The 26496-nt window shown below is 53.9% G+C and overlaps 3 protein-coding genes across 14 annotated transcripts in view; 2 read left to right on the plus strand and 1 right to left on the minus strand.

Annotated features, from left to right (window-relative positions):
* The window catches only part of ACIN1 (apoptotic chromatin condensation inducer 1), a 47931-nt gene extending 40747 nt beyond the window's left edge, over positions 1-7184 (plus strand). For 6 of the 9 annotated variants that reach the window (XM_084767275.1, XM_084767276.1, XM_084767280.1 and 3 more), the window contains 10 exons: positions 1232-1274; positions 2338-2471; positions 2570-2722; positions 3472-3610; positions 3909-4054; positions 4410-4517; positions 4621-4728; positions 4896-5220; positions 5339-5439; positions 6320-7184. In XM_084767275.1, the coding sequence (XP_084623401.1) occupies positions 1232-1274; positions 2338-2471; positions 2570-2722; positions 3472-3610; positions 3909-4054; positions 4410-4517; positions 4621-4728; positions 4896-5220; positions 5339-5439; positions 6320-6640 (1578 nt within the window). In that variant the 3' untranslated portion in view covers positions 6641-7184. The remainder of the gene's footprint in view (positions 1-1231; positions 1275-2337; positions 2472-2569; positions 2723-3471; positions 3611-3908; positions 4055-4409; positions 4518-4620; positions 4729-4895; positions 5221-5338; positions 5440-6319) is intronic. The other 3 variants (XM_084767277.1, XM_084767278.1, XM_084767279.1) reach the window with 3 other exon arrangements.
* A 769-nt stretch (positions 7185-7953) lies between these two features.
* On the plus strand, positions 7954-18173 carry CDH24 (cadherin 24). 4 transcript variants are annotated; one of them, XM_084767290.1, is made up of 13 exons: positions 7954-8103; positions 9587-9904; positions 10098-10392; positions 10577-10696; positions 10792-10959; positions 11126-11313; positions 11771-12024; positions 12847-12983; positions 15671-15792; positions 15869-15980; positions 16194-16442; positions 16895-17862; positions 17951-18173. In XM_084767290.1, the coding sequence occupies exons 2-12, from the start codon at positions 9704-9706 to the stop codon at positions 17392-17394; spliced, it is 2346 nt and encodes a 781-aa protein (XP_084623416.1). In that variant the 5' UTR covers positions 7954-8103; positions 9587-9703; the 3' UTR covers positions 17395-17862; positions 17951-18173. The 4 variants fall into 4 exon arrangements, with proteins under 4 accessions (XP_084623416.1, XP_084623417.1, XP_084623419.1 ...); XM_084767291.1 differs by having other exon boundaries at positions 10212-10392; XM_084767293.1 differs by lacking the exon at positions 17951-18173 and having other exon boundaries at positions 16866-17036.
* Positions 18174-22693: 4520 nt separating this feature from the next.
* On the minus strand, positions 22694-23605 carry PSMB11 (proteasome subunit beta 11; the record flags this gene model as incomplete). Its single annotated transcript, XM_084767433.1, has 1 exon — positions 22694-23605. One exon carries the CDS (start codon positions 23603-23605, stop codon positions 22694-22696), a length of 912 nt encoding a protein of 303 aa, XP_084623559.1.
* Positions 23606-26496: the final 2891 nt, after the last annotated feature.

Consider the following 26496-nt stretch of genomic DNA (forward strand, 5'->3'; position numbering starts at 1 on the left):
TTATGGTTTTTTTGTTTTTTGTTTTTTTTTTTTCTTGTTGTTGTTCTTTTGGTTTCCCCTCCCCCCCCTTCCCCTCTTTTCTCACTAACTTACCCATCACAAGCAACCCAGCTAGGGTCAGGCTGGCCATTACCAGAGACCAAGGAGACTTGGTTAGACGGCACAGGTGGGGCTGGGGGTGGACGGGAAGGAGACTGTAAGAGGGTTCTGCCCTACCCTTTAGAAGGGTGGTAGGGGTGGTCTTAGTTTTTCCAGAAATAAGCACCGAAATCTAAAAGTGCCCCCACCCCACCCCCTGCTCTGTCTGTAATGTCAACTCCCACTGCCTGTCTGGGAAGAGGCTAGCCCAAATCTGTGTTCTGGGGTTGGTCCTTGCCAGAGTCCGTGGGTGTGAAGGAAGAGTGTTAAGGTCCTGTTGGAGTAAGGTGCTTGGCAAGGCTGAGACTTCCTCAGGGCAGCCTGCCTTTACCAAAACCTCCTTACACAGGAGATACCTGTACATTCCCTTTGCTAGCTCTTGGGTGGCTTAGGTGCTTCACCTAGGATAGTTCTTTCTCATGTTGTGGCTCTGGGTGGACCTCAGGTATCCCCAGAGCCTGTCAAGGTGTTAGACGGGGCACTAAGTAAAGGCAGATTGGTGCAGTGGCCATCTCAAGAGTTGATTTTCTTATATCTTTAAAATCAGCTAGGAGGGACCTAGGGGACCCGATCACCCAGGTCTGCTTGTAGTTCATTCATTGGGTTTGCTGCCCTCACACCTTAGAAACAGTTGAAGAGGGCATGATCGGCGACTTCAAAGGGCATGGGTGGCCCATGTCTGGAATCCCAGCACTTGGGAGGCTGAGGCAGGAGGATCACCAAAAATCTGAAGCCAGCCTAGGCTACATAGCGAGACCTGTCTAAAAAAACAAACAAACAAAAAAAAAATTAGTTCAGTACCTGGGGGGTTGTTGAGTGCCTCTTCAGCTTATTTCTGGCAAAGCTAATACACTGATGTAAAGTGAAACAGATGACTCCCCTGTGATGTTTGGTTTAATTTTCCCTCTAACTTGCATTGATTCTGCTTCGTTTTTACCGTCTGCTGCTTCTGTTTTGGTCTGTCGGTGTCTCTCTTCTCTCTTTCTCTGTCTCTATGTGTCTTTGGCATTTATGCTAAGATGGCCTGGTTTAACCTCCTCCCCCCTCTCTGTGGGGTGTCTCTCTCTTTTTCTTCCTTATCTTCTCCATACAGAGTTCGGTGCCCAAATCATTCAAGAGGAAAATCTCCGTTGTCTGTAAGTCTAGCCCCAAATCCCTGGTAAAAGTATAAAAACTGTTGACAGACAGAACCGCATTTGCTCCCAGTAGCATATTCCTGGGCTGCAGTTCCCCTGCCCAACCCGCCTAGCGTGTCTTTGCCTTTGCTTCATGTGGAGGTTTCGGGTTTTCCCCCCTTTGAACCAATCCTGTCGTGTTTCCCCAGCCATCTGTGGGTGTGGGTATGTTACTGAAAATTGAACCTAGGGCCTTGCACATGCTAGACACACGGTGCCGTGGCAGTTTCCCCAACTCTAACCACAATTTAAGGAGAGCAATGTACCTCAGACCATTTCCAATCTATTTTCTTCTTGTTACTTATTTTTGAGACAAGGTCTCTGCTGTGTAGACCAGGCTGACCGCAAACTGAACCGTGCCTCATCCTCTCACATAGCTGGGTTTACAGGCATGTGCTACTACACCCAACTCTTGGATGTTATCCTTTTAGGATCTGACCTTGAGTTTGTAGTTAGGAGACTCCCGTATAATGCTTTCCATTTTATATTTTATTCTCACACACATCTAGGAAATGAATGTGCTTCTGGCAGTAACTAGCTGCTCCCTACTGAGGGCCTCAGGTGGCAGTGTTGGCTTTGTTTTCTGGTTGGCCTGGAATTTGCTGTGTAGACCAAGCTGGTCTTGAAATCAGAGATTTCCTTTGCATTTCCAAGTGTTCCGCCACACCCAGCTGCCCAGTAAGGAGCTCTGTATTACAGACATGCAGGAGACCGTCACAGAAGCACATCATAATCTTACAGGAAGTGTGCTCGCGTCCCCAGCTTCTCCCTCAAGGAAAATCTGAACTGCTCCTCCAACTAGTTACCTACCTTCTCCTTTCTAAAGACAAATAGTTTCCACCTATAAGGAAGAGACATCATTATTTTTGTTCACTCTTAAGCCGTAGTTTCCCTGGCCTCCCCAAAATATTTTCTACCTTAAACTTTTACTGAAACTCCAGCCAAGGGCAACCTATGAGTTATGGTGTGAGCTAGCAGCGAGCCTAAGACCATCTAATTGTTGGGTCCTATTTTTTGGGGACAGCAGCTACCAAGGGGGTACAAGCTGGAAACAGTGACACAGAGGGGGGCCAGCCTGGCCGAAAACGTCGTTGGGGAGCCAGCACAGCCACCACACAGAAGAAACCTTCCATCAGTATCACCACCGAGTCACTCAAGGTGAGGTGGAGGAGCCGCAGAAGGGAGGAAAAGACGTGTGCAGGTGGGAGTAGGCACGGGCCCAGTGTAACAGGGTAGCGGGGGTGTCTGTGTCCCAGAGCCTCATCCCCGACATCAAACCCCTGGCGGGGCAGGAGGCTGTTGTGGATCTTCATGCTGATGACTCCCGAATCTCTGAGGATGAGACAGAACGTAATGGCGACGATGGGACCCACGACAAAGGACTGAAAATATGTCGGACAGTCACTCAGGTAAAGATCCTGCGCCCCAGCCTCAGGGCTGAGGCGGTGGGTAACCGCAGGCCACTGAGCTGAAAGAGTAGATGGGCACTCATGCTGAGGCCGTGCTGGTTGAGACCTCTGGGCACATGCTATGCCAACCACTGTCTGGTGCAAAGAACATTCTCCTGGAGCACAACCATGCCAGTTCCTTCACTCTTGTTTAAGCAGCTGTGCCATGGTACCATAATTGAAAAGTAAAGACGGCAAAACCTAAAATAGTTTATTATTTTGCCTCATGCAGAAAAAGGTCTGGGCCATCAAGATTGCTCGGTGGTTAGGGGGCCTGCTGCAAAGCCTGCCAGGCGCCCTCAGGACCATGTGCTGGAGAGAACTAAGGTCACAGCTGTCCACACAGAGGTCACTGCCTGTGTTCATGGACACAGCTGCACACAAATAATTAATTAAACGTGTGTTTTTGTTTTCAATTTTAAAAAGTTTTAGCCAGGAGTGGTGACACATGCCTTTAATCCCAGGTAGGCAGAGGCAAGAAGATCTCTGTTCAAGGCCAGCCTGGTCTACATTTCAATCTCTAGAACAGCCTGGACTACATAAACCCTGTCTCAGAAAAACACATAAAACGAGACCCAGGGTTATCGAGAACAAGCTCCAACCGTGAAGGGGCTGGTACAACTGTGACTACCGTCTCTTTGGGAACCAGAGTCTGAAGAGAATATGCCAGTATAGTAAGACAACACCTGTGTTTTCTGTCATCTTCATAGGTAGTGCCCGCAGAGGGCCAGGAAAACGGGCAGAGGGAAGAAGAAGAAGAGAAGGAGCCAGAAGCAGAGCCCCCTGTACCTCCCCAGGTGTCAGTAGAGGTGGCCTTGCCCCCACCTGTGGAACATGAAGTCAAGAAAGGTGGGTGAGATGGAGCCACTGTCTGAATTCTCTTGAGGACTCATTTGGACCCGTTTGGGCATTTGATGCCTTCTGCCTTGTGTTTGGGAGGTTTTCTGTGTCTGGTGTCTCCTAGATACTATTTTGAGCTGGGCTTGAGTTTTACAGTGTTCTCCATGATGAGATTAGTCTGCCCTTGCACCTTGCCACATTGTGGGTACTTGGTACATCTGGATGGAAGAGCGGCTGCTTAGTAGAGAAAAAGGACAGGGAGCCAGCAGTGCTGCCTCTGAAGGCTGTCCCTGTGCTCTCTTTTTAGTAACAGTAGGAGATACCTTAACCCGAAGGTCCATTAGCCAACAGAAGTCTGGAGTTTCCATTACAATTGACGACCCAGTCCGAACTGCCCAGGTGCCCTCCCCTCCCAGGGGCAAGATCAGTAATATTGTCCATATCTCCAACTTGGTAAGTCATTGCTCCCCATCGTGGCTCCTTTACTTCAGCTTTACCCTTTGGGTGGGAGCTAGAGAGACGCCTCAGCAGTTAGGCGCTTCCTGCTGTCAGGGCTCAAGGTCAGTTCTCAGCACCCACGTGTGCATGCTGGGACTCGGGCCCAGATCCTCTGGAAAAGAAGCCAGCATTCAGAACCACTGGAACTCAACTCTGTAGAGCAGTCTGGCCTTGAACTCAGACCCGCCTGCCTCTGCCTCCTGAGTGCTGGGATTAAAGGCGTGCAGCACCATTGCCCAGCGCACATGGGAAATGTTAATGCCAGATGTATGCCTTCTTTAAGACCTTGAATGCTGGTTTTCATTTGCAGGTTCGTCCCTTCACTTTAGGCCAACTGAAGGAATTATTGGGGCGTACGGGAACTTTGGTGGAAGAGGCCTTCTGGATTGACAAGATCAAATCTCACTGTTTTGTGACGGTGAGGCAAAGAGGCTGGCTCCACTTGCTGTGAGCAGTATGTGAGGCGCCGGGGCACGTGGAAGGGACTACAGGCTCACTGGCTCTCTGCTTCTTCCTCCCAGTACTCGACAGTCGAGGAAGCCGTGGCCACCCGGACAGCACTGCATGGCGTCAAGTGGCCCCAGTCCAACCCCAAATTCCTTTGTGCTGACTACGCTGAGCAAGATGAGGTGAGAAACCTAAGGAAAAGGAAGGAACGGGCAGCCCCTGAGGCTTTGCGCAGGCCTGCGGTCACTAAGACCCTGGTTGTTCCCTTCTCTCTGAACCCTGGTCCTGGGCTCCTTCATTGGGAAGGATGTGAACTCTGTTCTAACTGCCCTTGTCCCTCCGCCCACAGCTGGACTACCACCGGGGGCTCTTGGTGGATCGGCCTTCTGAAGCTAAGTCAGAGGAACAGGGGGCACCAAGGCCCTTGCATCCCCCACCCCCACCCCCAGTTCAGCCACCACCCCACCCCCGGGCTGAGCAACGGGAGCAGGAGCGGGCTGTGCGAGAGCAGTGGGCAGAACGGGAGCGGGAAATGGAGCGACGGGAGAGGACCCGGTCTGAGAGAGAGTGGGATCGGGACAAAGTTCGAGAGGGGCCCCGTTCCCGATCACGGTCCCGTGACCGCCGCCGCAAAGAGCGAGCAAAATCTAAAGAAAAGAAGAATGAAAAGAAAGGTACTGAGCTGTGAGGCGGGTGGGGTGTTCATGACTCCTGGTTGGAGGGACAGGGACCCAGATAGGTTGGGTCAGGGGACTTTATATTTCAGATCTGCTTTACTTCCTCCCACCTCAGAAAAGGCCCAGGAGGAGCCACCTGCCAAGTTGTTGGATGACCTCTTCCGGAAGACTAAGGCAGCTCCCTGCATCTATTGGCTCCCACTGACTGAGAGCCAGGTGAGTGCTCTCCTGTGCTAGAGCTGGTCAGTGAGCCAGGAGGTCAGTGTGACCGCAGGTGTAGGCCCCGGCGCTGGCTTAGCAAGGGAAGGGATGAAGCGTGAAGAGATTGAGCTTTAAGAAATGACCTGTGGTGGCCGGGCGCGGTGGCGCACGCCTGTAACCCCAGCACTCCGGAGGCAGAGGCAGGTGGAGCTCTGTGAGTTTGAGGACAGCCAAGGCTACACAGAGAAACCAAAAGAAAAAAAGAGAAGGAAACAGAATGCTGTAGAGAAAGTGGGGGTGGCCACAAAGGCAGGAAGCAGAGCTTGGGGGATTCCAGAAGCTGCCTGGTACCCAAGCTTCTGGGAAGTTGATGTGTTCGCTGAGAAATGCATGCTTCTTAATGTCTACAACTTCTTTAAAAAAAAGAATTATAAGCATTTTATTGGCGTGTATGTTGGGGGATAAGAAAGAGACGTGCTTACCATGATGCCCGTGTGGAGGTCAGAGGGCAGTTTTATGGAATTGGTTCTCCTTCCACCTTTATGCATGGATTCCAGGGATGTCTAGGTTTTTCTGGCTTTTCGCCGAGGCCTTTTACCCAATGAGCTATCTTGCTGGCCCCTTAATGGGAAGTAAAGTCTGGGAAGAGTTTTAGCCTTATGTTACTCAGATTTGTTGCGTCTAGAGTGATGGAAGCTAGAGAAATAATGGAGAGTGATGTGATGGTGCCAGCCCGTGGGTGGGTGGGGGTGGGTGGGTGTGCGCGCGCGCCCTTTCCTGTTTAACAACAAAACCAACAGTGAGCCTGAGCTAGGAGTTCAGGGTCTGGGCAAGAAGCACAAAGTGGGACCAATTCAGACAAGACTGTGATGCTGTTTTCCCTGCCTGGCTGCAGATTGTTCAGAAGGAGGCGGAACAGGCTGAGCGGGCTAAGGAGCGGGAGAAGCGGCGAAAGGAACGAGAGGAAGAAGAGCAGAAGGAGCGGGAGAAGGAGGCCGAGCGCGAGCGGAACCGACAGCTAGAACGGGAGAAGCGCAGGGAGCACAGTAGGGAGAGAGAGAGGGACAGGGACAGGGAGAGGGACAGGGGCGACCGAGATCGCGATAGGGAACGAGACCGAGACAGAGGCAGGGAGAGGGATCGCAGAGACACCAAGCGCCACAGCAGAAGCCGGAGTCGCAGCACACCTGTACGGGACCGGGGTGGGCGCCGCTAGTTGGGAGAGCTGTGGGACGCCGCTGCTGCCCTGGGAGGCTGATGGCCGCAGAGGGATAGGCACAATCACCACCACCCTGGAACCAAGGGTCTCACACCGTCGCTCAGTGCTGAACCATAACTGCCACTCATCCCCACACACCAAATGGAGCAGTGGAAATCTCTCCCTGTCCCCAAACCTAACTCCTCTTTCTTCCATTAAGTCTGAGAGGGAAGAGCTAGGCTACGGAGGGAGGGATTTGGCCCGAAGCGGGAATAGCCAAGTGCCCCAGCCCTCTCATTTTCCCTCAGTCCCGCTGTCCACCTCCCTTGGGTACTCAGCCTTTGGGAACAGCCGGGGCCAGGACTGGGTCCCCTATGAGCTGAATCAGCCTCTCCCGAGGCCCAGGGCCCCTGCAGTTCCCGTCTGTTCTGCCCTGTAGCCTCTTGCCCTCTGGTTCCACTTTATATCCACCTTTTCCTTTTTGTTCAATTTTTATTTTTATTTTTTTTATTATTAAATGATGTGGTCTATGGAGAAAAATAAAAATCTGACTTAGTTTTAACTAGTATTTGAGTGCCTTTCCTTGGGAAGGGTTTGGGCTGAAAGGGCAAGTTGAGCGGCTGTGAGAATGGTGGGATCTGAGCTCTGGAACAGCGTGGCCTCCCCGGGAATCGTGATCCCTGCTCAAAGCTGTGTGTCGTCTTCTCTCTGGGAGATAGGGTGTCCTGTTTTCTTTTGCAGGACCCCAACAGCTGGCAGGGTCAGTCCCCTGCACATTTAGGCATTTGGTCACCCTTCAAGGTGCTTCCCCCAAACTGCCACCAGGGGGCGCAAACACTCCATCGACTAGATCCTTGCAAAGCGCTTCCCCCAAAAAAGGTTCTCACTGCCCACTGATGTCTTGCCCCTGCCCCTAGCGAGCTCCTTAGCCACCCTTCCACCCGCCGCTTTTCCTGCGGTCCTTAAGCTCACCCTGGCTGACTCAACTTGTGACTCGCACAAGATCCCCAGGCTGTAGCCTCGCACCTGAGTGCGGAGCCGGGTCTCCCGCAGTGCTCTTCCTCACGGTGTGCCTCCGCAGGTGCTGTGCTGGCCGATGGTGCTGGGGGCGGGGGGAGGCCTCCGCCAGGCCCTCTGAATAGCCTAGCTGTGCTGCCGGTGTACCCTGGCGCGCTGCGGGCCGGCCCGGGAGGGGCCCCGCATCTGTATGCGCCCCGCAGCCCGGGAGCCGCGGGGGCGGGGACTGGCCGGGGAGGGTCGGAGGCAGGGCTCTCCTCTCCCGCGCGAGCCGCCTCTCCTCCGCAGGCGGAGCCTCCTTCCCCCGCCCCCTCCGTCTCGCTCCCTTGTTCTCGCCGGGGCCGCTCAGACCTGCAGCGGAGCCGCGGCGCCGGCTTGGATCCGCTTGGGGCTGCGCCCCCGAGAGCCAGCGACGGAGGCGGGCGGGGCGCTGCTCGCGGTCCCGGGCCCCTCGGCAGTGCCAGGTAAGGGTGCCTGCCCGGGTCGGGAATCCTCGCGGGGGCAGCGGGGGGCCACAGCTTGCGGTGCGCTCTGGCTGCGAGCCGTGCCGGCTCGGTTCTCCCGCGCTCTGCTCTCCTTTCCAACACACCTCTCCCTTTTGCCTCTCCCGATTTCTCTTCACCCCCTTCCGCCTCTCAGCCCCTTCTCTCTCCCTCTTGTCCTGTCTCTTGCCATCCCCTGCCTTTTTCTTCCTCTCCCCTTCCTCTTTTCTCTTTCCCGCTCTCCTTTCCTCTCCCGTTGCCTTCCTCCCTTCTCCTCTCCCTCCCGCTATCCTGTCTCCCACTCCTCTGTTTCCTTCCTTCTCTTCGTCCCGACTGCCTCCCTGGTCCCCTGCTGCCCTCTGGCTTCTTTTCTCTGGGGAACAAACGGCCTGTCAGGTGTGTGTCTGCTCTGGAGGAGGAGGGCCATAGCTACCTGCCCATGGGCCCCTTGAGGAGGAGGGAGAGAAATGGAAAGGGTCCTCTCTCCAGCTCCTTTCCCGCAGCCCCTCCCTACCTCTACTGCTCCTGGTAGCTTACTCTACCAGAATGAAGTTCCGAGGCCTGATCACTCTCACACACACACACACACACACACACACACACACACACACACACACACACACTGCCTGAAGGTTTGTCCGTCCCCACCGTTCCCAAGCCAGGTACCCAGGACCCCTCTCTTTCTCACCTTTCAGATACCCAGGCTGGCTTCCCTGGTGTCTTTGGTTCTCTCTTGCTGCCCTTCTCTCTCCGTGTGGTCGGTCTGTTTCTCATCCACTCTTCCCTGTCTGCCAGACCATCCCTGACTCCTGCTCCAGAGCTCTCAATCACAGTCTGGCCCCTGGGTCAGCAGCCTCCACTTCACCTCTCCTCAGCCTCCTTGCCCTGCCTGCCACCCTGTGCCCGGTTCTTCCCCCTCTAGCCCCACTCTGCTCTCTTAGAGCAATTCCCCTTAAAAACTGCGCCCGGCAGAATGGGCTGGAGACAGTCTAGGGGGGCACGGCGGGCAGGTGGGGGTGCTTCCCCAAGTCCCTACCTGGCTCAGCCAGCACCCCTTGCCTTTGAGCCTGACCCCATGGCCAGGAAGGCTGTGTGTTAATGAATGCTAACCTCTTAACTCTAAGCCCTTTCTGGCAGTCCAGCCACCTTTTCTAGTCCCCTAGCCATGTGCCCATGGTAGACCAGGGACAGGATTTGAAATTCCCAAGCCCGTTTACCATTTCCCTCTCCTTTTTCCTACCAGCTTTCCAGAGCTGCCTGAGCTGAGATTTATGGGCTTGGAATGGCTGGGGGTGGGTGAATCCAGGCCGAGCCCTGGTGGCAGGACCAGGCTATCTGTCTTAGACTGGGTTCTGGGCAGCGGGGTATCTGCTTCCTTGGCGACCTGGGCTTCGGCATCGAATTTGGGAGAGGAGAAGGATTTAGATTTTCCTTGGTCCTGAGCAGCTCCCTACCTGCCCTACAGGTGTGGATCCATGGGGTAGCCTCAACGCATCGTCCCCAGCCAGCTCATGGGCCACCCGGCCATGCCCAGCCTCAGCACCTGAAGCCGGTGAACAAGAGCCCTGGCTGGATTACAAACATGTGGGGCCTTGTGAGGCTCCTGTTGGCCTGGCTGGGTGGCTGGGGCTGCATGGGGCGCCTGGCAGCTCCAGTCCCAGCCTGGGCAGGGTCCCGGGGACACTCAGGTCCTACCCTGCTGCGGACCCGAAGGAGCTGGGTCTGGAACCAGTTCTTTGTCATTGAGGAATATTCTGGTCCAGAGCCGGTCCTTATTGGCAAGGTAAGCCCTGCCCATGTCTACGTGGAGTAGTTTGTCAGACCCCTAACCCTACCCAACAACTTCGTCGCTCTGCAACGACCTTGGCCCCCCGCCCCGGCATTCCTAACACGCCACCGAAACCCAGCCGCTAACCCCGCACCCCGCAGTTCTGCTATGCTCGGGAGCTTTCTGCTATTTTCTCTGACTCTCGCAGCTGCACTCAGACGTTGACCGGGGTGAGGGCCGCACCAAGTACCTGCTGACGGGGGAGGGGGCAGGCACTGTATTTGTGATCGATGAGGCCACAGGCAATATCCATGTGACCAAGAGCCTGGACCGGGAGGAGAAGGCACAGTATGTGCTGCTGGCCCAAGCTGTGGACCGTGCCTCTAACCGGCCCCTGGAGCCCCCGTCAGAGTTCATCATCAAAGTGCAAGACATCAACGATAACCCGCCAGTGTTCCCCCTTGGGCCCTACCATGCCACAGTGCCTGAGATGTCTAACGTTGGTGAGCACCCCAACTCTGAATGCCCTGGCTTCCCTGGAGCTCATCCACCCCTCCAGTCCCCTTTTGTTGCTTTACCCTAAAACTCATCTCCCTAACTCGGCCTTCTTCACATCTGGGTTCCCTCAATATAACTGTTCTGTTCTGGCCTCGCCGCTGCTGAATGGGGTACGGGAATCTCCCACAGGGACGTCTGTAATCCAAGTGACCGCTCACGACGCTGACGATCCCAGCTATGGGAACAGCGCCAAACTGGTATACACGGTGCTGGACGGATTGCCTTTCTTCTCTGTGGACCCCCAGACTGGTGAGCGTGAACTCAGGAGCCTTGTCGCGGGGCGGGGGGGGGGGGGGCACCCACGGGAACAAACGCCCACCCCTGACCCAGCATCTCTCCCTTAGGAGTGGTCCGTACAGCCATCCCCAACATGGACCGAGAGACCCAAGAGGAGTTCCTGGTGGTGATTCAAGCCAAGGATATGGGTGGCCACATGGGGGGGCTGTCAGGCAGCACTACAGTAACAGTCACCCTCACTGATGTCAATGACAACCCCCCCAAGTTCCCTCAGAGTAAGGGGGCAGTTCTGTGCCCAAACAACCCTTCCATGCCCTACCTACAGCCCCTGGAGACCATCCCCCCCCCCCCCCCCCGTCCCCCAGCCAGACCCCAGGAAAAGGAAATGCTGCAGTAGGGAAGGAAGGCTGCAGACACATCGCCCATCCCTCTTCCCCTAAGGTCTGTACCAGTTCTCTGTGGTGGAGACGGCCGGACCTGGAACCCTGGTGGGCCGGCTTAAGGCCCAGGACCCCGATCTAGGGGACAATGCCCTCATGGCATACAGCATCCTGGATGGGGAAGGGTCGGAGGCCTTCAGCATCAGCACAGACTCCCAGGGTCAGGACGGTCTACTCACTGTCCGCAAGGTCAGCCTTCTGCCTGGTAAAGGCCGTAGACTCAGCTTTGGGGTACAAAGCTCAATGGTAGGGTGCTTGCCCGAGATTTCATCCCTGACACCAGGGGGGGGGGAAAAACCTATGCCTCGCTCCTGCCCCACCCACTGGCCTTACTTTTAACTAGTTTCCTAGAACCATACTTTGGACCCCTAGGCTAGAGCTTGCGGGGGGTCATGGGTGTCTTACCTTTTAGATGAGGCTCCGGAAGACTAGAAAGGGGGGTGTAAGTGTCTCAAGGTCACTTAACAAGTCTACAGTGGTGTTGCAGCTCTGGAGTTGTGCCACTCAGTGACCCCCGAGGCCACACTCTCTGGTGCCCCCTCCACAGTGGATGTACAGGCAAAAGAGACTTTGTACCTGGGAGCTGCGAACGTGCCCCCCCCCACCCCAGTTTCCCAAAGCCTCACTCTCTGCCCCCCCCCCATAGCCCCTGGACTTTGAGACTCGCCGCTCTTACACCTTCCGAGTAGAAGCCACCAACACACTCATCGACCCAGCCTACCTGCGGCGAGGTCCCTTCAAGGACGTGGCCTCGGTGCGAGTGGCTGTGCAGGATGCCCCAGAGCCACCGGCCTTCACCCAGGCCACCTACCACCTGACAGTACCTGAAAACAAGGCTCCAGGCACCCTGGTGGGCCAGATCTCAGCCAGTGACCTAGACTCTCCTGCCAGCCCGATCAGGTGAGCTGGGCTGTGAGCTGGGGAGGGACAGGGCTTCCTTGAAGGAGCCCAGTGGCTGGCCTTTCATAGGATGTGCCATCTGTATGACAAATGATATGGCTTTAGCAAAGATCTCACTTCCTGTGCCCGCTTGCCTGGGTGCATGAGGAACTCCTAACTGGGCAGCCCAGCTCTCCACACACCTGTTCTTTGGGTAGACTGGAGTGGCGCCTCCTAGTGGCAGGCTGCGCAAACAGAATCTCATTTGATAATGGATGGCTATTGATCACGCCCTAAGTGTTTCACATTTTACCCACTCATAACAGTTCATTGTCACGATGTCCCTATGGAGTGAGCGTCATCATTGCCAGTTGTTTTAGGGCCCAGCTGTGAATAGCTCAGCTGTTGGCCCACGGTGGGTGGCGGAGCTGATCTCTGGGCCTGACGCGGTCAACCTTAGAAGCCGCCACTTTCCCACCTTCCTGGCCAGCGTCCCTGACACAGCTCTGGAGGGAGGTCCTAGGGGCCTTCCCGTCTTCCAGCTGATTAAACAAGGTCAAATAATTTCTCCCAAGGTCACACAGGTAGCCCGAGGCAGAGCAGGGCAGAACCTGCAAGTCTGAAACACAGGTAGTGTTTCTCCCACTCCCAGCAACTACAGTGTCCCTAAGTCGTAGGGCCTCCCAGGGATCCGGCCTGACTGATGGCGCTGAGTGGCTGGGAAGGCTCAAGTGGCTTGGACCCTCTACCAAGATGAGCCTTGAGACCTAGTAAGATGATCCAAGGCAAGGAAAGGGGAAAAGTGAGAGGTGGCAACTCCAGATCCATCCCATTTTCCCCCAGATACTCCATCCTACCCCACTCGGATCCAGAGCGTTGCTTCTCCATCGAGCCCGAAGATGGCACTATCCGAACAGCAGTGCTCCTGGACCGCGAGGCCCGTGTCTGGCACAACCTCACCGTGCTGGCCACGGAGCTGGGTGAGGAGTCCTGGGTCCTAAGGAGAGCTAGGCGTGTGGGTGGGGAAGGGTAGTGACAGCCTTACCTTCATCTGTGCTCAGTTCCTGGCCCTCAGGCACCCTCAGGGTGGGCGGGTAGGGGGTGCTGCCTGAGCAGTCTTCCTGGCCAGGCACTTATGCCTCACCTCATTTACTCAAACTCAGAACCATATCTCTCAGCCCCAGTGTTAGCAAACTGTCAGGGCCATCCCCGTCCGTGTGTGGAGCCTCTGTCCTGCCCGCCCCCCCAGGGGAGACAGGCAAACCCCTCACCCTTCTGTATGTGGCACCTTATGCGCCTGCTACTGTGTCTGCTGTCTTTTGTTTGTTTGTTTTGGTTTTGGTTTGGTTTTTCGAGACAGGGTTTCTCTGTGTAGCCTTGGCTGTCCTGGACTCGCTTTGTAGACCAGGCTGGCCTCGAACTCACAGCGATCCGCCTGCCTCTGCCTCCCAAGGGCTGGGATTAAAGGCGTGCACCACCACTGCCCCGCCTTGTGCCTGCTGTCTTTAAATTGTACATGAGCATTATGGCTGTGTGTACATAGATGTCAAAGAGCTGGATGCATATGTACGTGTGGGAATGTTCTCGGGAGTGGGTATAATTCATATGTGTGCGGCACACAGCCATGCGGCACACACCTGTAAGCTCAGCACTAGGGTAGCTAAGGCGGGAGAGTCAGGAGTTCAAGGGCAACTTGAGGTACATGAGATCATGTGTGTGTGTGTGTGTGTGTGTGTGTGTGTGTGTGTGCGTGTGTGTGCGTGTGTGTGCATGTGTGTGTGCGCGTGTGTACATATGCACACATTTACATGTGACCATGTGTCTATTAATGATACATGTTCACACTTGAGAGCATGTATAGAATTACATTTGTGGTGTTTGTGTTGTGTGCTTGGATGTGTATAGTGGTGTATATAAGCAGCTCTAGAGACTTCTTCGTCTATGTGAGGATTTTGTGGACAGCTGAGTTATTGCTTATTGAGTATTAGGTCCTATTTTAAGTACCAAAAATGGCCTGACTCATTTAACCATCACTTGATGAGGGAGAGATGCGATTGTTTCTGTGTTTTCGAGTGAGGAAACGAATCCAGAGAAGTTGTGACTTCCCAAAGTCGTACAGAAAACAAACGTCAGCGGCATCTGACGCAGCCAGTCAGTCTCCAGTGTGAACAACCGTCCTGCTTTTCACGGGTGTTAAATATATGTGTTTGTGTTTGTTCCTGTCTATGTGGCTGTGTTCGCTCTGGCAGTACTGTGTGTCTGTAGCCGCAAGCATGTCTGTAGAGATGACTCTGTGCGTGCATGTGTGGTGTGTGTTACATGCATTACTACTGCCTGGCGTCTGGCTGCGTGTTTATATGGTGCGATATGTGTGTGTGTGTGTGTGTGTGTGTGTGTGTGTGTGTGTGTGTGTGTCTCACGGCCCGTACTGCAGTGAAGTACTGGGCCCGGCTCATTCTGTCTCTAATTACCCTAGACCTCAGGGCCAGGCAACCCACACAGCCTGCCTGCCCGGCCCCACGCTGTGAACTCAGCCTCCTTGAGTAGTGCCAGCCAGCTCTCCCTCGGTGTAGAGAAGACTAAGGGAATCAAGTATATGCGTAGTATTCTCTCTTGAATAACCCTGGCAGGGAAAAGCAGAGTACAGAAATGGTAGGGAGCCACCTAGGGTGGGGCCTAGGCTCTACACCCTACACTACAAGGCCAACTCTCAGTGATACAAATTGCTGCTTCCTAGACCTCTGCTGTGTGTGTGTGTGTGTGTGTGTGTGTGTGTGTGTGTGTGTGTGTTTCCATTCTACATGTGCATGAAAACACATTCTCTGGGCCAGAGTAGGATGAGGATTATTGCTGCACTCACTGTTCATATCTGCTTCATGTATGTTTGTTTTCAACTCCCACATGATATGTACGTGGTAATGGCTATTTATATGTTTTATAGTTTGTTTGTTTGTTTGTTTGTTTTTAAAGATTTATTATTTATTTATTATCATGTATACGGTGCTCTGCCTGCATGTACACCCACAGGCCAGAAGAGGGCATCAGATCTCACTATAGATGGTTTTGAGCCACCATGTGGTTGCTGGGAATTGAACTCAGGACCTCTGGAGGAGCAGACAGTGCCCTTAACCTCTGAGCCGTCTCTCCAGCCCCCGGGCTTTGTTTGTTTGTTTGTTCGTTCATTCGTTTGTTTTGCTTTTTGTTTTTTTTTGAGACAGGGTTTCTCTGTGTTGCCTTGGCTGTCCTGGACTCACTTATGTAGACCAGGCTGGCCTCACAGCACTCCACCTGCCTCTGCCTCCCAAGTGCTGGGATTAAAGGTGTGCACCACCACGCCCAGTTATGTTTTATGGTTTTTATTTGCACACCTTGTATGTACCACCTACTTGCCCTTCATTTATGTCTATGCTGTGCTTATCAGTTGCTGTGTGCATTATTGGTCCTGTATTTTTGCTGCATGTGTATTATATAACATACTATGTTACATACATAATTACTGTGTGAACACATATGTACTTGCTCCACCCCCTTTAAATCATGGTTTGGTGCTCATGCATCACACGCTATTTCATGCTGTTCTATGTGCTTGCTGTGTGGCAGCTATGCCTCTGACTAGGCATGTTGCAGGTGCAAATACAGTGTACATATGTTGGTATTCTGACTTCAGATAGCTCTGCACAGTCCTCCCGTGTGCAAGTGGCCATAGAGACCCTGGATGAAAATGACAATGCTCCCCAACTGGCTGAGCCCTATGACGTTTTTGTATGTGACTCCGCGGCCCCTGGCCAGGTAAGCAGCCGCGGCAGCTGGGTTGCCTCTCAAGGCCCTCAGCGGTCACTGCACTGAAAGAGCTTTCCTCTTCCAGTTGATTCAGGTCATCCGGGCACTAGACAGAGATGACGTGGGCAACAGTAGCCAAATCTCCCTTCAAGGTCCCGCGGGCCCTGGTGCCAACTTTACAGTCCGGGACAACCGAGGTGCGTGGCTTCTGCAACCATCCTCATGTCGGTCTCCTTCCTCTCCTTCCCACACCTCTGCCTGGCCCAGCCTGATCACCCCTGCTCCCCCTGTGGAGCCATCTACCCAACAGAAGGGAGGTGTGCCTTTACCTAAGCCTTCCCTGGGGAGCAGGCCCTAGGGGCTGAGTCAACCCTAGGAGAAGGAACCCCAACCACCTTCCTTTTCCACAGATGGCTCTGCCAGTCTGCTGCTGCCTTCCCGCCCTGCCCCACCCCGCCAGGCCCCCTACCTGGTTCCTATAGAACTCTGGGATTGGGGACAGCCATCTTTGAGCAGCACTGCCACCGTGACGGTCAGCGTATGCCGCTGCCGGCCTGATGGCTCCATGGCATCCTGCTGGCCTGAGGCTCAGCTCTCACCCACGGGTCTCAGCACTGGTGCCCTGCTCGCCATCGTCACCTGTATGGGCACCCTACTTGGTGAGTCAGGCTACAGCGGGACAAGATGTGGTACCTGGGCCTGCTTTGTGGGGAGGGACAAAGCAGGTCTGGACAATAGAGCATGCATGAATGACCCCCTCAGGCCTGGATTTTCTACTACCCGATAGGTCCAAGAGAAAACTTATGTCACCATATACTGGACCTGCTAAGCCATGACAGTAACTAGCCATAAAAACGGATTGAGCCAAGTGTAGTGCTGGGCACATCACACCTGTTTCGTTTTAATCTTTCGAACACCTAAGGAAATAAAACTTTTTTTCCACGTAAACCTCTCACACATAGCAGCAAATAAAAGGGTGAAGGCAGGATTCAAACAAGGTTTTCCAAATGTCAGAGCTGGGGGCTTGCAACCCATGGCCACCCTGCCTCAGCTTTCATCTGGCCCCGCATGGGAACCAGCAGGCTCGGGTGGCCTGTGTGCTCTCGTGCAGCCCTGGTAGTGCTCTTCGTGGCCCTGAGGCGGCAGAAGCAGGAAGCATTAATGGTTCTGGAGGAGGAGGACGTCCGCGAGAACATCATTACCTATGACGATGAGGGTGGCGGAGAGGAGGACACCGAGGCCTTCGACATCGCAGCCTTGCAGAACCCGGACGGAGCTGCTCCCCCAACAGCCGGCCCGCCGGTGCGCCGCGATGTGCTGCCGCGGACCCGAGCTCCCCGCCAGCCCCGGCCACCGGGCCCCGCCGATGTGGCTCAGTTGCTGGCGCTGCGGCTGCGCGAGGCGGACGAGGACCCCAGCGTGCCGCCCTACGACTCGGTGCAAGTGTACGGCTATGAAGGCCGAGGCTCCTCCTGCGGCTCGCTCAGCTCCCTGGGCTCCGGCAGCGAGGCTGGAGGTGTCCCCGGCCCCACGGAGCCACTGGACGACTGGGGCCCACTCTTCCGCACACTGGCAGAGCTGTATGGGGCCAAGGAGCCCCCGGGCCCCTGAGACCTACCCGGCCCTGCAGCTGCACTGCGGTGGGGTAGCGCGCACAGGCCCTCTGAGTGAGCCCCACAGGGTCCAGGCAGGCGGCAGCCCAGGGGCCCATGTGTTCCCCTGTCCCCTGTCTTTCCTCCCGCTCCTCAGTCGGTCTGTGTGTTTCTCCGAAGATCCCTTTCTGTGACTTTCCACTGTCGGGGGAGGGTTGGGTTTTATAACTGCCCCGACCTCTGTTCTCACTGTGACTCTGTGGCTGTTTTTGTCTCGTAATTCTAATCGCTCAGATTCTGTCTCCCTTGCCTACACACATGCTCTGTCTGTCTCCAGCCCACGTGTCCCTCCCTTCTCTTTGAGTCCCTGTGACTGCTTCTTTGGTTTGTTTGTTGTTTCGTTTTGTTTTCTGTTATCCATCCCAAAAGCCAGAGAATCTTCCAGCCACTGCTGCCCCACCCTACTGCAGGGGATACTCTGCTCCAGGTCAGTGTCCGTGGACTACGCAGGAAGTGGGGTGACCCGCAGCGGCTCTCCCAGTCCTGCTTCTAAAGCAACCCTCCGTTCCGTACAGACCTGCCCGCATGGTTTCATCCATCACTCATGGCCTCATCCTGGCTCCACTGGCTTCTAGCAGAAGGAAGGAGGGAGCCAGCCCACCTCCTCAGGGCAAGAGCCTCAGCCCCACGTGGCCACCTCCCTGGAGCTCTGCCCAGCTGTCAGCCTGCCCTGGGCACCCCAGCTCTGGGCGTTGTCTTGTGTGCTTCTCAGGCCCCAGAAGGGAAGGGAGGGGAGAGGAGGGGGAGGCGGGCTGGGGAATGGGGGGGGGGGAAAGGGAGGAAGTGGGGGGCCCTCCATCTCTAATTTCATAATAAACACTTTATTTTGTAAATTAGGAGCCTGGTTTTGCTTCTGCGCCCGGGCTTCTGGACAGAGCTTCCTTTGTGCTGATGGTGGAAACAGTCTCAGCCTTTGCCCTTAGCTCATTCCTTCTCCTTGGAGGTCCCACTTAGAGACCCCCCTCTCAGATGGAGGGGAGTGGGGGCTGGTCTCCACGCCCACCACCAGTTCTTCTGTCCCACTTCCATATGCCTCAGACAGTCTGTGGGATTGGCAAGAGGGACGTGACCAAGGGGAACACACAGGGCGAGAGCTACTGTGAAGACACAGGACCACGGAGAGGGAAAGAGGAGGTTCCACACTAGCTACAACTGCAGAAATACGGGTGGGTAGACGGCTGAAGGCAGCGAGCCTGCCGTGTGCCTGGAGTACCAAAAGAGAGTGGACCACGGTAGGACGGTCAGCAAAGAGCCGGAGCCGGGCCTGGGTGGCGCACGCCTATAATCCCAGCACTCAGGGAACCAGAGGCGGGCAGGATCTCTGTGAGTTCGAGGCCAGCCTGGTCTACAAAGCGAGTCCAGGACAGCCAAGCCTGTCTCAAAAAACAAACGCAAAACAGAAAGAGCCAGAAGAGGCAATTTGTGAGTAGTTAAGGGGTAGAATAAATCAGGCGGGGGTGGCAGCTAGATGGGACCGCCAGAGTCCCCAGTGCCCACTAGCTGAGCTAAAGGAGACGTGTCCTTTGGAACCAGCACAAGTCTCAGGCCTTTGCTCCAGGTAGGGTCTAGGGTTACCCAGAAGCACATGGGTCCTAGCAGGTCTTTGTGACCTTCCCTACTAAACGTGTAGTGGTGGCATTTGGAGAAAGCTGCTTTAATGGGAGAGACAGGGTCTCACCTGGTAGCTCAGGCTGATCTGGACTTCAGTGGATAGCCCTGGCTAGCCTTGAACTCACAACAAGCCTCCTGCCTCCATCTCCTGAGGACTGAGACGAAGGTCACACAGCTGGGAGCAAAACTCATGCCTTCCATAGTTGATTACAATGGACAGGTCATGGGGGACCAAGCGAAGGCCGCCTCTCTGTTGCTGGTTATTTACTCTGCTGAAGGCACGTTAAAAGTGCTGCATGAGAGCAGGTAGGTGTCTGTCCCTGCAGGGTGTCAAGAAACTGAAGAGGTTAGCCAGGTGGTGGTGGCTCACATCTTTAGTCCCAGCCCTCAGGAGACAGAGGCAGGCGGGTCGATGTGAGTTCGAGGCCAGCCTGGTCTACAAAGCGAGTCCAGGACAGCCAAGGCTACACAGAGAGACCCTGTCCTGGAAAACTTAAATAAAAAAAAAATGAAGATGCAGCACCAAAGCATGCATGAGAGAGGACAGGGTCTTGCAGTCAGGGCAGGATCTCTGGCCCTTTGGTGTCTGCATCAACCTTTAAAAATTATTGGAACAAGCTGCGTGTGGTGGTGCATGCCTTTAATCCCAGCACTCAGGAGGCAGAGGCAGGCGGATCGCTGTGAGTTCAAGGCCAGCCTGGTCCACAAAGAGAGTCCAGGACAGCCATACCAACCATACTGAGGTACTCCCACAGTGCCTCAGAAACTTATAAAGGAACCTGGGGCTAGAGGAATAGCCCAGGCATGAAGAGCACTTGCTGCTCTTATAGAAGACTTGGGTTCAGTTCCCAGCATTCCATGGTGGCCCATAAGCATCTTTAACTCCGGGGGCCTTGATACCCTCTTCTGACCTGCAGGCAGCAGTACATACACACATGAAGCCAAACACTCATACACATAAATCTAATTAAAAACAAATTAAAAAAAAATACTTAAAGGAGCCTGAGGCTGGAGAGATGGCTTAGCGTTGACTGCTCTTCCAGAGGTCCCAGGTTTCATTTCCCACACCCACATGGCGACGCACAAGCATCCAGAACTCCTTTTCCAGGGCATCTGACACCCTCTTCTAATTCCTGCAGGCACCAGGCATGCATATGGGACACATACATACATGCAGGCAAAACACTCATGTTAAAACAAACAAGCAGCTGGGCGGTGGTGGCGCACACTTTTAATCCCAGTCCTCGGGAGGCAGAGGCAGGTGGATTGCTGTGAGTTTGAGGCCAGCCTGGTCTACAAAGCGAATCCAGCATGGCCAAGATAGCAGAGAAACCCTGTCTCAAAAAGCAAACAAAACACTTAAACATTTCCTCAAAAGAGTTTCATTTTTTTTTCCTTATTTACTTAATCACGTATTGATTTACATAGTGTGTGCATAGTTATCCTTTTTCACATACGGGTCCTGGGGACTGGACTCAGGTGTGGTGGCAGCTATCTTTACCTGCTGAGCCGTCTCCCAGACCCTCCTCAAAACCTTTATAGTGTACAGGGAGACCTGTAAGTTTAAATACCTCATCACCTGTCTACAACAATAAGGTAGATAAGACCATGGAAGGAAGAGAGGAGAGACGGCAGGAGATGGAAGGAATAGAGACGAGCTCTGCTCTTTCCGGGTCTAGCCTCCTTGTCCAGTCTGGGACGGCAGGTACAGAGCGTCTCAGGGGATTGAGTTACACACGCACACTTCACAGCAGCCTTCGGCTGACCTCAGATGGCCATCCCAGGTCCCAGGAGACCAGGAGGGGTGGCTACAGGCTGATGCATGGCCCTGCCTCATCACCCCCTCGTCTGTGGCTCCCCACTGTGCGAGATGGCTGTTGCTGCCACATAGGCTGCAGTGGCTGCTCTTACTCAAGAGTTGCTCCTTTCTCTCCCACAGAAGAAGCACACATGCCTCACCCGCCACACTAAAGGGCAGATTCCTTTCATTTGGGCAATAAAGGTTGCTGTGAAGGCAGATAGCCAGATCTCCACCCTGGCTTCCAAGCTAGTCCCCATATACTGGGCATCTTTCTGTAGCCCTCTGTTGTTAATTTGCTTTTGTTTTTTTGTTTTCAAGACAGGGTTCTTCTGTGTAGTCCTGGGTGCCCTGGAACTCACTAGTAGACCAGGCTAGACTTAAACTCAAGCGATCCACCTGCCTCTGCTTCCCAAGCGCTAGGATTAAAGGTGTGTGCCACCACCACCCAGAACCCTCCTCTGTTCTTTCTGGAGGCCCTCAACTTTCTTTTTGACTCTCCAGAGTTTGGATAATCCAAGTCAGAATCTGTAAGTCTGATTTCAAGGGGGAAAAAATATTTGTTTGTTTTTCGAGACCGGGTTTTTCTGTTATAGCCTTGGCTGTCCTGGACTCACTTTGTGAACTAGGCTGGCCTCAAATTCAGAGATCTGCCTGCCTCTGCCTCCCTGAGTGCTGAGATTAACAGGTCTGTGCCTCCCACACCCTACCGCATGCCAGATGTCAGGGATTTCTTCATCTAAAGAAGTGCAGACGGTCAAGGAGGGAGAAGCAGCTGTCAGGCTTAGGACTGGGGCCTTCAAATGGGGTAAGAGAAAAGTTGTCCCAATGTACTTCCTTCAGAGCCGACCTCCTGACCAGCCCTGGGGAGCCTGCAGCGGTGCTCTGGAAGCTGACAGCCTGGATCTCCAAGTCCAGGCTCCTAGGTAAACCAGAAGTAGGCATGGAGGGCCCGAAGATGTGCTAGCTGGCACCCCGGGCACAGGACCCTCCTCTGGCCTTCGTTCTGCAGCGGGTGCAATCAGGAGAAGCTGGGGAGCTGTCTCTAGGGTAGAAAGCAGGGGTGCATTAACAGGCATGGCTCAGGCCCTGGCCAGCACAGCAGGATGGGACTGGAAATGGCAGTTTCTCCGAGCTCAGCCTTCAAAGCCCATGCGTTCCTTAGAGTTCATTAATCCCCAGCCAACAGGCAGAGGCTTGGCCCATACCTCCAAAACCTACAAGGACAGTGGGGGCTGGGAGGGAAAGTCACACAGAGGGCCCAGGAAGGGTTGGGAGTGTCTAAGGCCACAATGCAGTCACCTGCTGTCACCTGAGTAAGCCCCACATCTCTCTAACCTGGGTCCTTCAATAAAGGATCATGCTCCCAAAGGCTGTCATGAGAACTGGCAAGGGGACAGTGCAGACTAACCTGTCACTACCGTCACTGGGCTAGGCCCTGCAGCCTTCAGGGCTTCTGCGTCTTTCTGAGAGAGACTGCTCTCTCCTTGCCATCTTGCCAGACCAAGTCGGTGAACAGGAGAAAGAGATAACAACTCAGATAAGGACCAAAGTGAGAGTACACTGGGATGGGATGACAGAAGAGGGTCCTGCACACAGCACGGCAGTTAGTGGGCAGTTGGCAAGCAGCAAGTGTCTGTTGAGTCAGATAGAGGCAGAAGGCGGCTGTGTCATCCATGATAGACAGAGACATCAATAGCTTTGAGGGGGGGGGGCAGAAAAGATGGGGGCTTAAGCAAGCAAAGCAGGCAACCCGAAAGGGCCAGAGCCGCAAGGCTCTGCCATGATGCTGCCTCATTCCCTGGCCTAGCTTCCCCTCTTGGCTGGGTCCGCCAGGTTCTGTCCTTTGTCACATTGTTTTAGTCTTTGCTGTTATTATTCCACAGTCGTCTGGTGTCACCTCCTCTGCCTCCACAAAGAGCCCTCCGCCTCCTTGAGCATCTTGTGGAGAGGCAGGCTCAGGATGGACCTCGCCAGCTTTTTCCTCCAGCTCCTGCTCCAAGCCCCGGGCTTTCTGCAGCTCCATATATAGCACATAGGCATCACTGCGGGATACATACTCCCATCCGCTCTCCCGAACGTGGAAAAGGTCCACCGAGCCCCCTGAATAAGCATCACGGTGGGTAGCATGGGCCACAGCACAGCGGGCCAGGGCGTAGGCTTCCTGGACGGTCATATCATAGTGGTAGCTACGGTCCAGTACACCATAGGCATATGGAGATCCAGAGCCCACAGAGAAGATGTCCCCCTGTAGACACGTCCCATCACTGTAGACATAGAAGAGAGCGGGGCCAGTGTGGTCCCAGCCACACAGGGCAGTGGCCACACACAGATCCAGACCCCGGTAGCGGGACATCATTGCTGACAAGAGTTTGGCTGCGCCTGCCACACTGGGCAGCTGACCTTCCCTCAGTTCCCGAAGGCGCAGCTCCCTCCGTAACACCCGATACCATGTGGCACAGTCGGCAGAGGTTCCAGAGGTGGTACCCAGGAGGTGCTGGTGCACGGGGATGACCTTGCGTGAGGCTGGACATGCCACGTAGCTGCCACAGGAGGAGCGGGTGTCAGCCGCAGCAATGACACCATGACGGAAGCGAAAAGCCAGGGTGGTGGTGCCATGAGCCAGCCTGGGGCCGTAAATCTGCAGGAAGGTTTGAGGGTCACAGCCCCGGGGTACAGCCCAGCCACCAGCCTGAGGCAAGTGAACAGATGGTCCCTGGGTGTCGGGGGCCTGCCATTTGCACACATCCTGAAGAGCCATCCCTGCCCGAGGCTGAGTGGAGTGTGGAAAGAACTGGGCAGCATTTGAGGCCTGGGTCAGCCCGGGGTGGGGGGCAGGAGTGGGGGTGGGAGGGTGGAGGTGAGGGTAGGAGGGTCGGGGTGGGAAGGACGCTGTAGAGAAGCCGGCCTGTAGCCAGAACCGGTAAGTGAGACAAGTGAGCTGATGCTTCATATTCCCCCCGACTCTTCATCCCCCCCCACCCCACCCCCCACCCCAACTCTCACCTCAAATCAGGCTTTGGAATTGGCTGGTAATGGATCTCCGCCCACATCAGAGGACTGCCAAGGGGAGACAGAATGGGCCAGCGGAGGTTCTCCCAGTCAGACCTTCCATTGGCCGTGATGCATGTGAGGGTCATCAATAGAGTCCCCTGTCTGTCATCTACCCAGAGGTGGGTGGAGGCAGGGGATCAGGTAACCGCACAGCAGAGTGGACTCAAGAGGAAGGAATGGAGCTGCGTCCTCCTAGGTTTTGCTGTGGGGACATTAGGCATGCAAAGACACGCAAAGACATCCAACTCAAGGGGAAGAAAAGGACAAGAGAGTTTCTCTACGAGGGACAAAGAGAAAGAGACGCAAATAAATACCTCTCAGAAAGGCAGGTTACAGGGTAAGGGTGCCAGAACTTGTAAGTCTCTCTTCTGCTTTGAGGACAAAGGGGTCCATCTATCTGCACACAAAGATGGTGACCCTAGGCTGGGAAGGTCACACAGGAAGTAGGAGCACTTGCCCCACACACCTGACAACCAGTTTTGTCCTCAGAATCCACATTTAAAAAGCAGAGAAAGTGACACACATCTATAATCAGCATTACTATGGCAAGATGGGAGGCAGAGACAGGAGAACCAGGTAGAACCTGCAGGGTGGAAGACAAGAACTGGCCCTTGAAAGTTGTCCTGACCTCACACTCACATATACCATACACACACACACACACACACACACACACACACACACACACACACACAATCAATCAATCAATCATTTTTTAAAAGCTGGCCTTCCAGCCAGGTGGGGTGGCACATTTAGTTCCAGCACTCGGGAGGCAGAGGCAAGAAGATCTCTGTGAGTTCAAGGCCAGCCTGGTCTACAAAGTGAGTCCAGGACAACCAAGCCTACACAGAGAAACTCTGTCTTGAAAAAACAAAAAAACAAAAAAGCAAAAAAACAAAAAAAAAAAAAAGGAAAGAAAAAAAGAAAAGAAAAGAAAAAAGAAAAAAGATGGCCCCAGCACTCGGGAGGCAGAGGCAAGCAGATCACTGTGAGTTCGAGGCCAGCCTGGTCTACAAAGTGAGTCCAGGATGGCCAAGACTACACAGAGAAACCCTGTCTCAAAAAAACCAAAAAAAAAAAAAAGAAAGAAAGAAAGAAAAATGATGGCCTTCTTCCGTATCATGTAGGTTAGTGGTGGAGTGTTTGCCTAGCACACCCTAACCCTAGCATCACAATAATAATAATAACCACCACTACCACCATCATCACCATGACTGTCATCACCATCATCCTCATCAATACCGCCATCACCATAACTGTCACCATCATCACGATCATCACCACCATCATCACCATCACCATCACCATCACCACCATCATCACCATCACCATCACCACCATCATCACCATCACCATCACCATCACCACCATCATCACCATCACCATCACCACCATCATCACCATCACCATCACCACCACCATCATCATCACCACCATCATCATCGTCATCACCACCATCATCATCGCCACCACCATCATCATCATCACCACCATCATCATCACCATCATCATCATCATCATCATCACCATAATCATTGTCATCACCATCATCATCATCGCCACCACCATCATCATCACCATCACCATCACCACCACCATCACCATCACCATCACCACCATCATCATCATCACCATCATCATCTGAAGGCGTCCATATGTGGTGATACATACCTATTACCAATTCCAACACTCAGGGGCCAAGTTAGGAGAGCTGGGCATTCCAGGCCAGCCTCTCCAGAAGGGTGCATCCCTCATGCCATTCTTATCCTGCACAGGGCAACTTCCTCTAAGATGCAGTCCAAATGCTGTGTCTTCCCTGCTAAGAACCTCTGCAGGGCTACAGACAACCTCTTTCACCCCAGGCTGGCATTTGGAGTCCCCTATAGCACCTGGTGTGGTGACACATGCCTTTAATCCTAACACTCAGAAGGCAGAGACAGGTGGGTCTCTGTGAGTTTAAGGACAGCTTGGTCTACATAAAGAAACTATCACAAAACAATAATCAGAGTAAAATTAAATGAAAGAATAAGTCCACTGGGGGTCTAGAGAGATGGCTCAGTGGTTAAGAGCGCTGGCTGCTCTTCCAGAGGTCATGAGTTCAATTCCTAGCAACCACATGGTGGCTCACAACCATCTATAATGAGATCTGGTGCCCTCCTCTGGCTGCAGGTGTACATGCAAGCAGAACACTGTATACATAATAAACAAATAAATATTTAAAAAAAAAAAAAAAAGAATAAGTCCACTGTAGTCCAGTCGAAATATATCACCACAACCTCTCCTCCCTATTCCTAGCACTTCTCCCAATGCTCCTCCCCTTCCCCAGCATTAAAATCCTACCCCTCAACGTCTGTCTTAAATCCCATGCATTATGAAATCCTTCCCCAATATGGGCTTAAAAGGTAAAACTGTGAGCCAAGCGTGGTGGCGCACGCCTTTAATCCCAGCACTTGGGAGGCAGAGGCAGGTGGATCTCTGTGAGTTCGAGACCAGCCTGGTCTACAAAGTGAGCATGAGTCCAGGACAGCCAGGGCTGTTACATAGAGAAACTCTATCTCAAAACAAACAAACAAACAAACAAACAAAAAGGTAAAATTG

This window comes from Acomys minous, assembly GCF_964271855.1.
Source record: "Acomys minous genome assembly, chromosome: 18".
Taxonomy (NCBI): Eukaryota; Metazoa; Chordata; class Mammalia; order Rodentia; family Muridae; genus Acomys; species Acomys minous.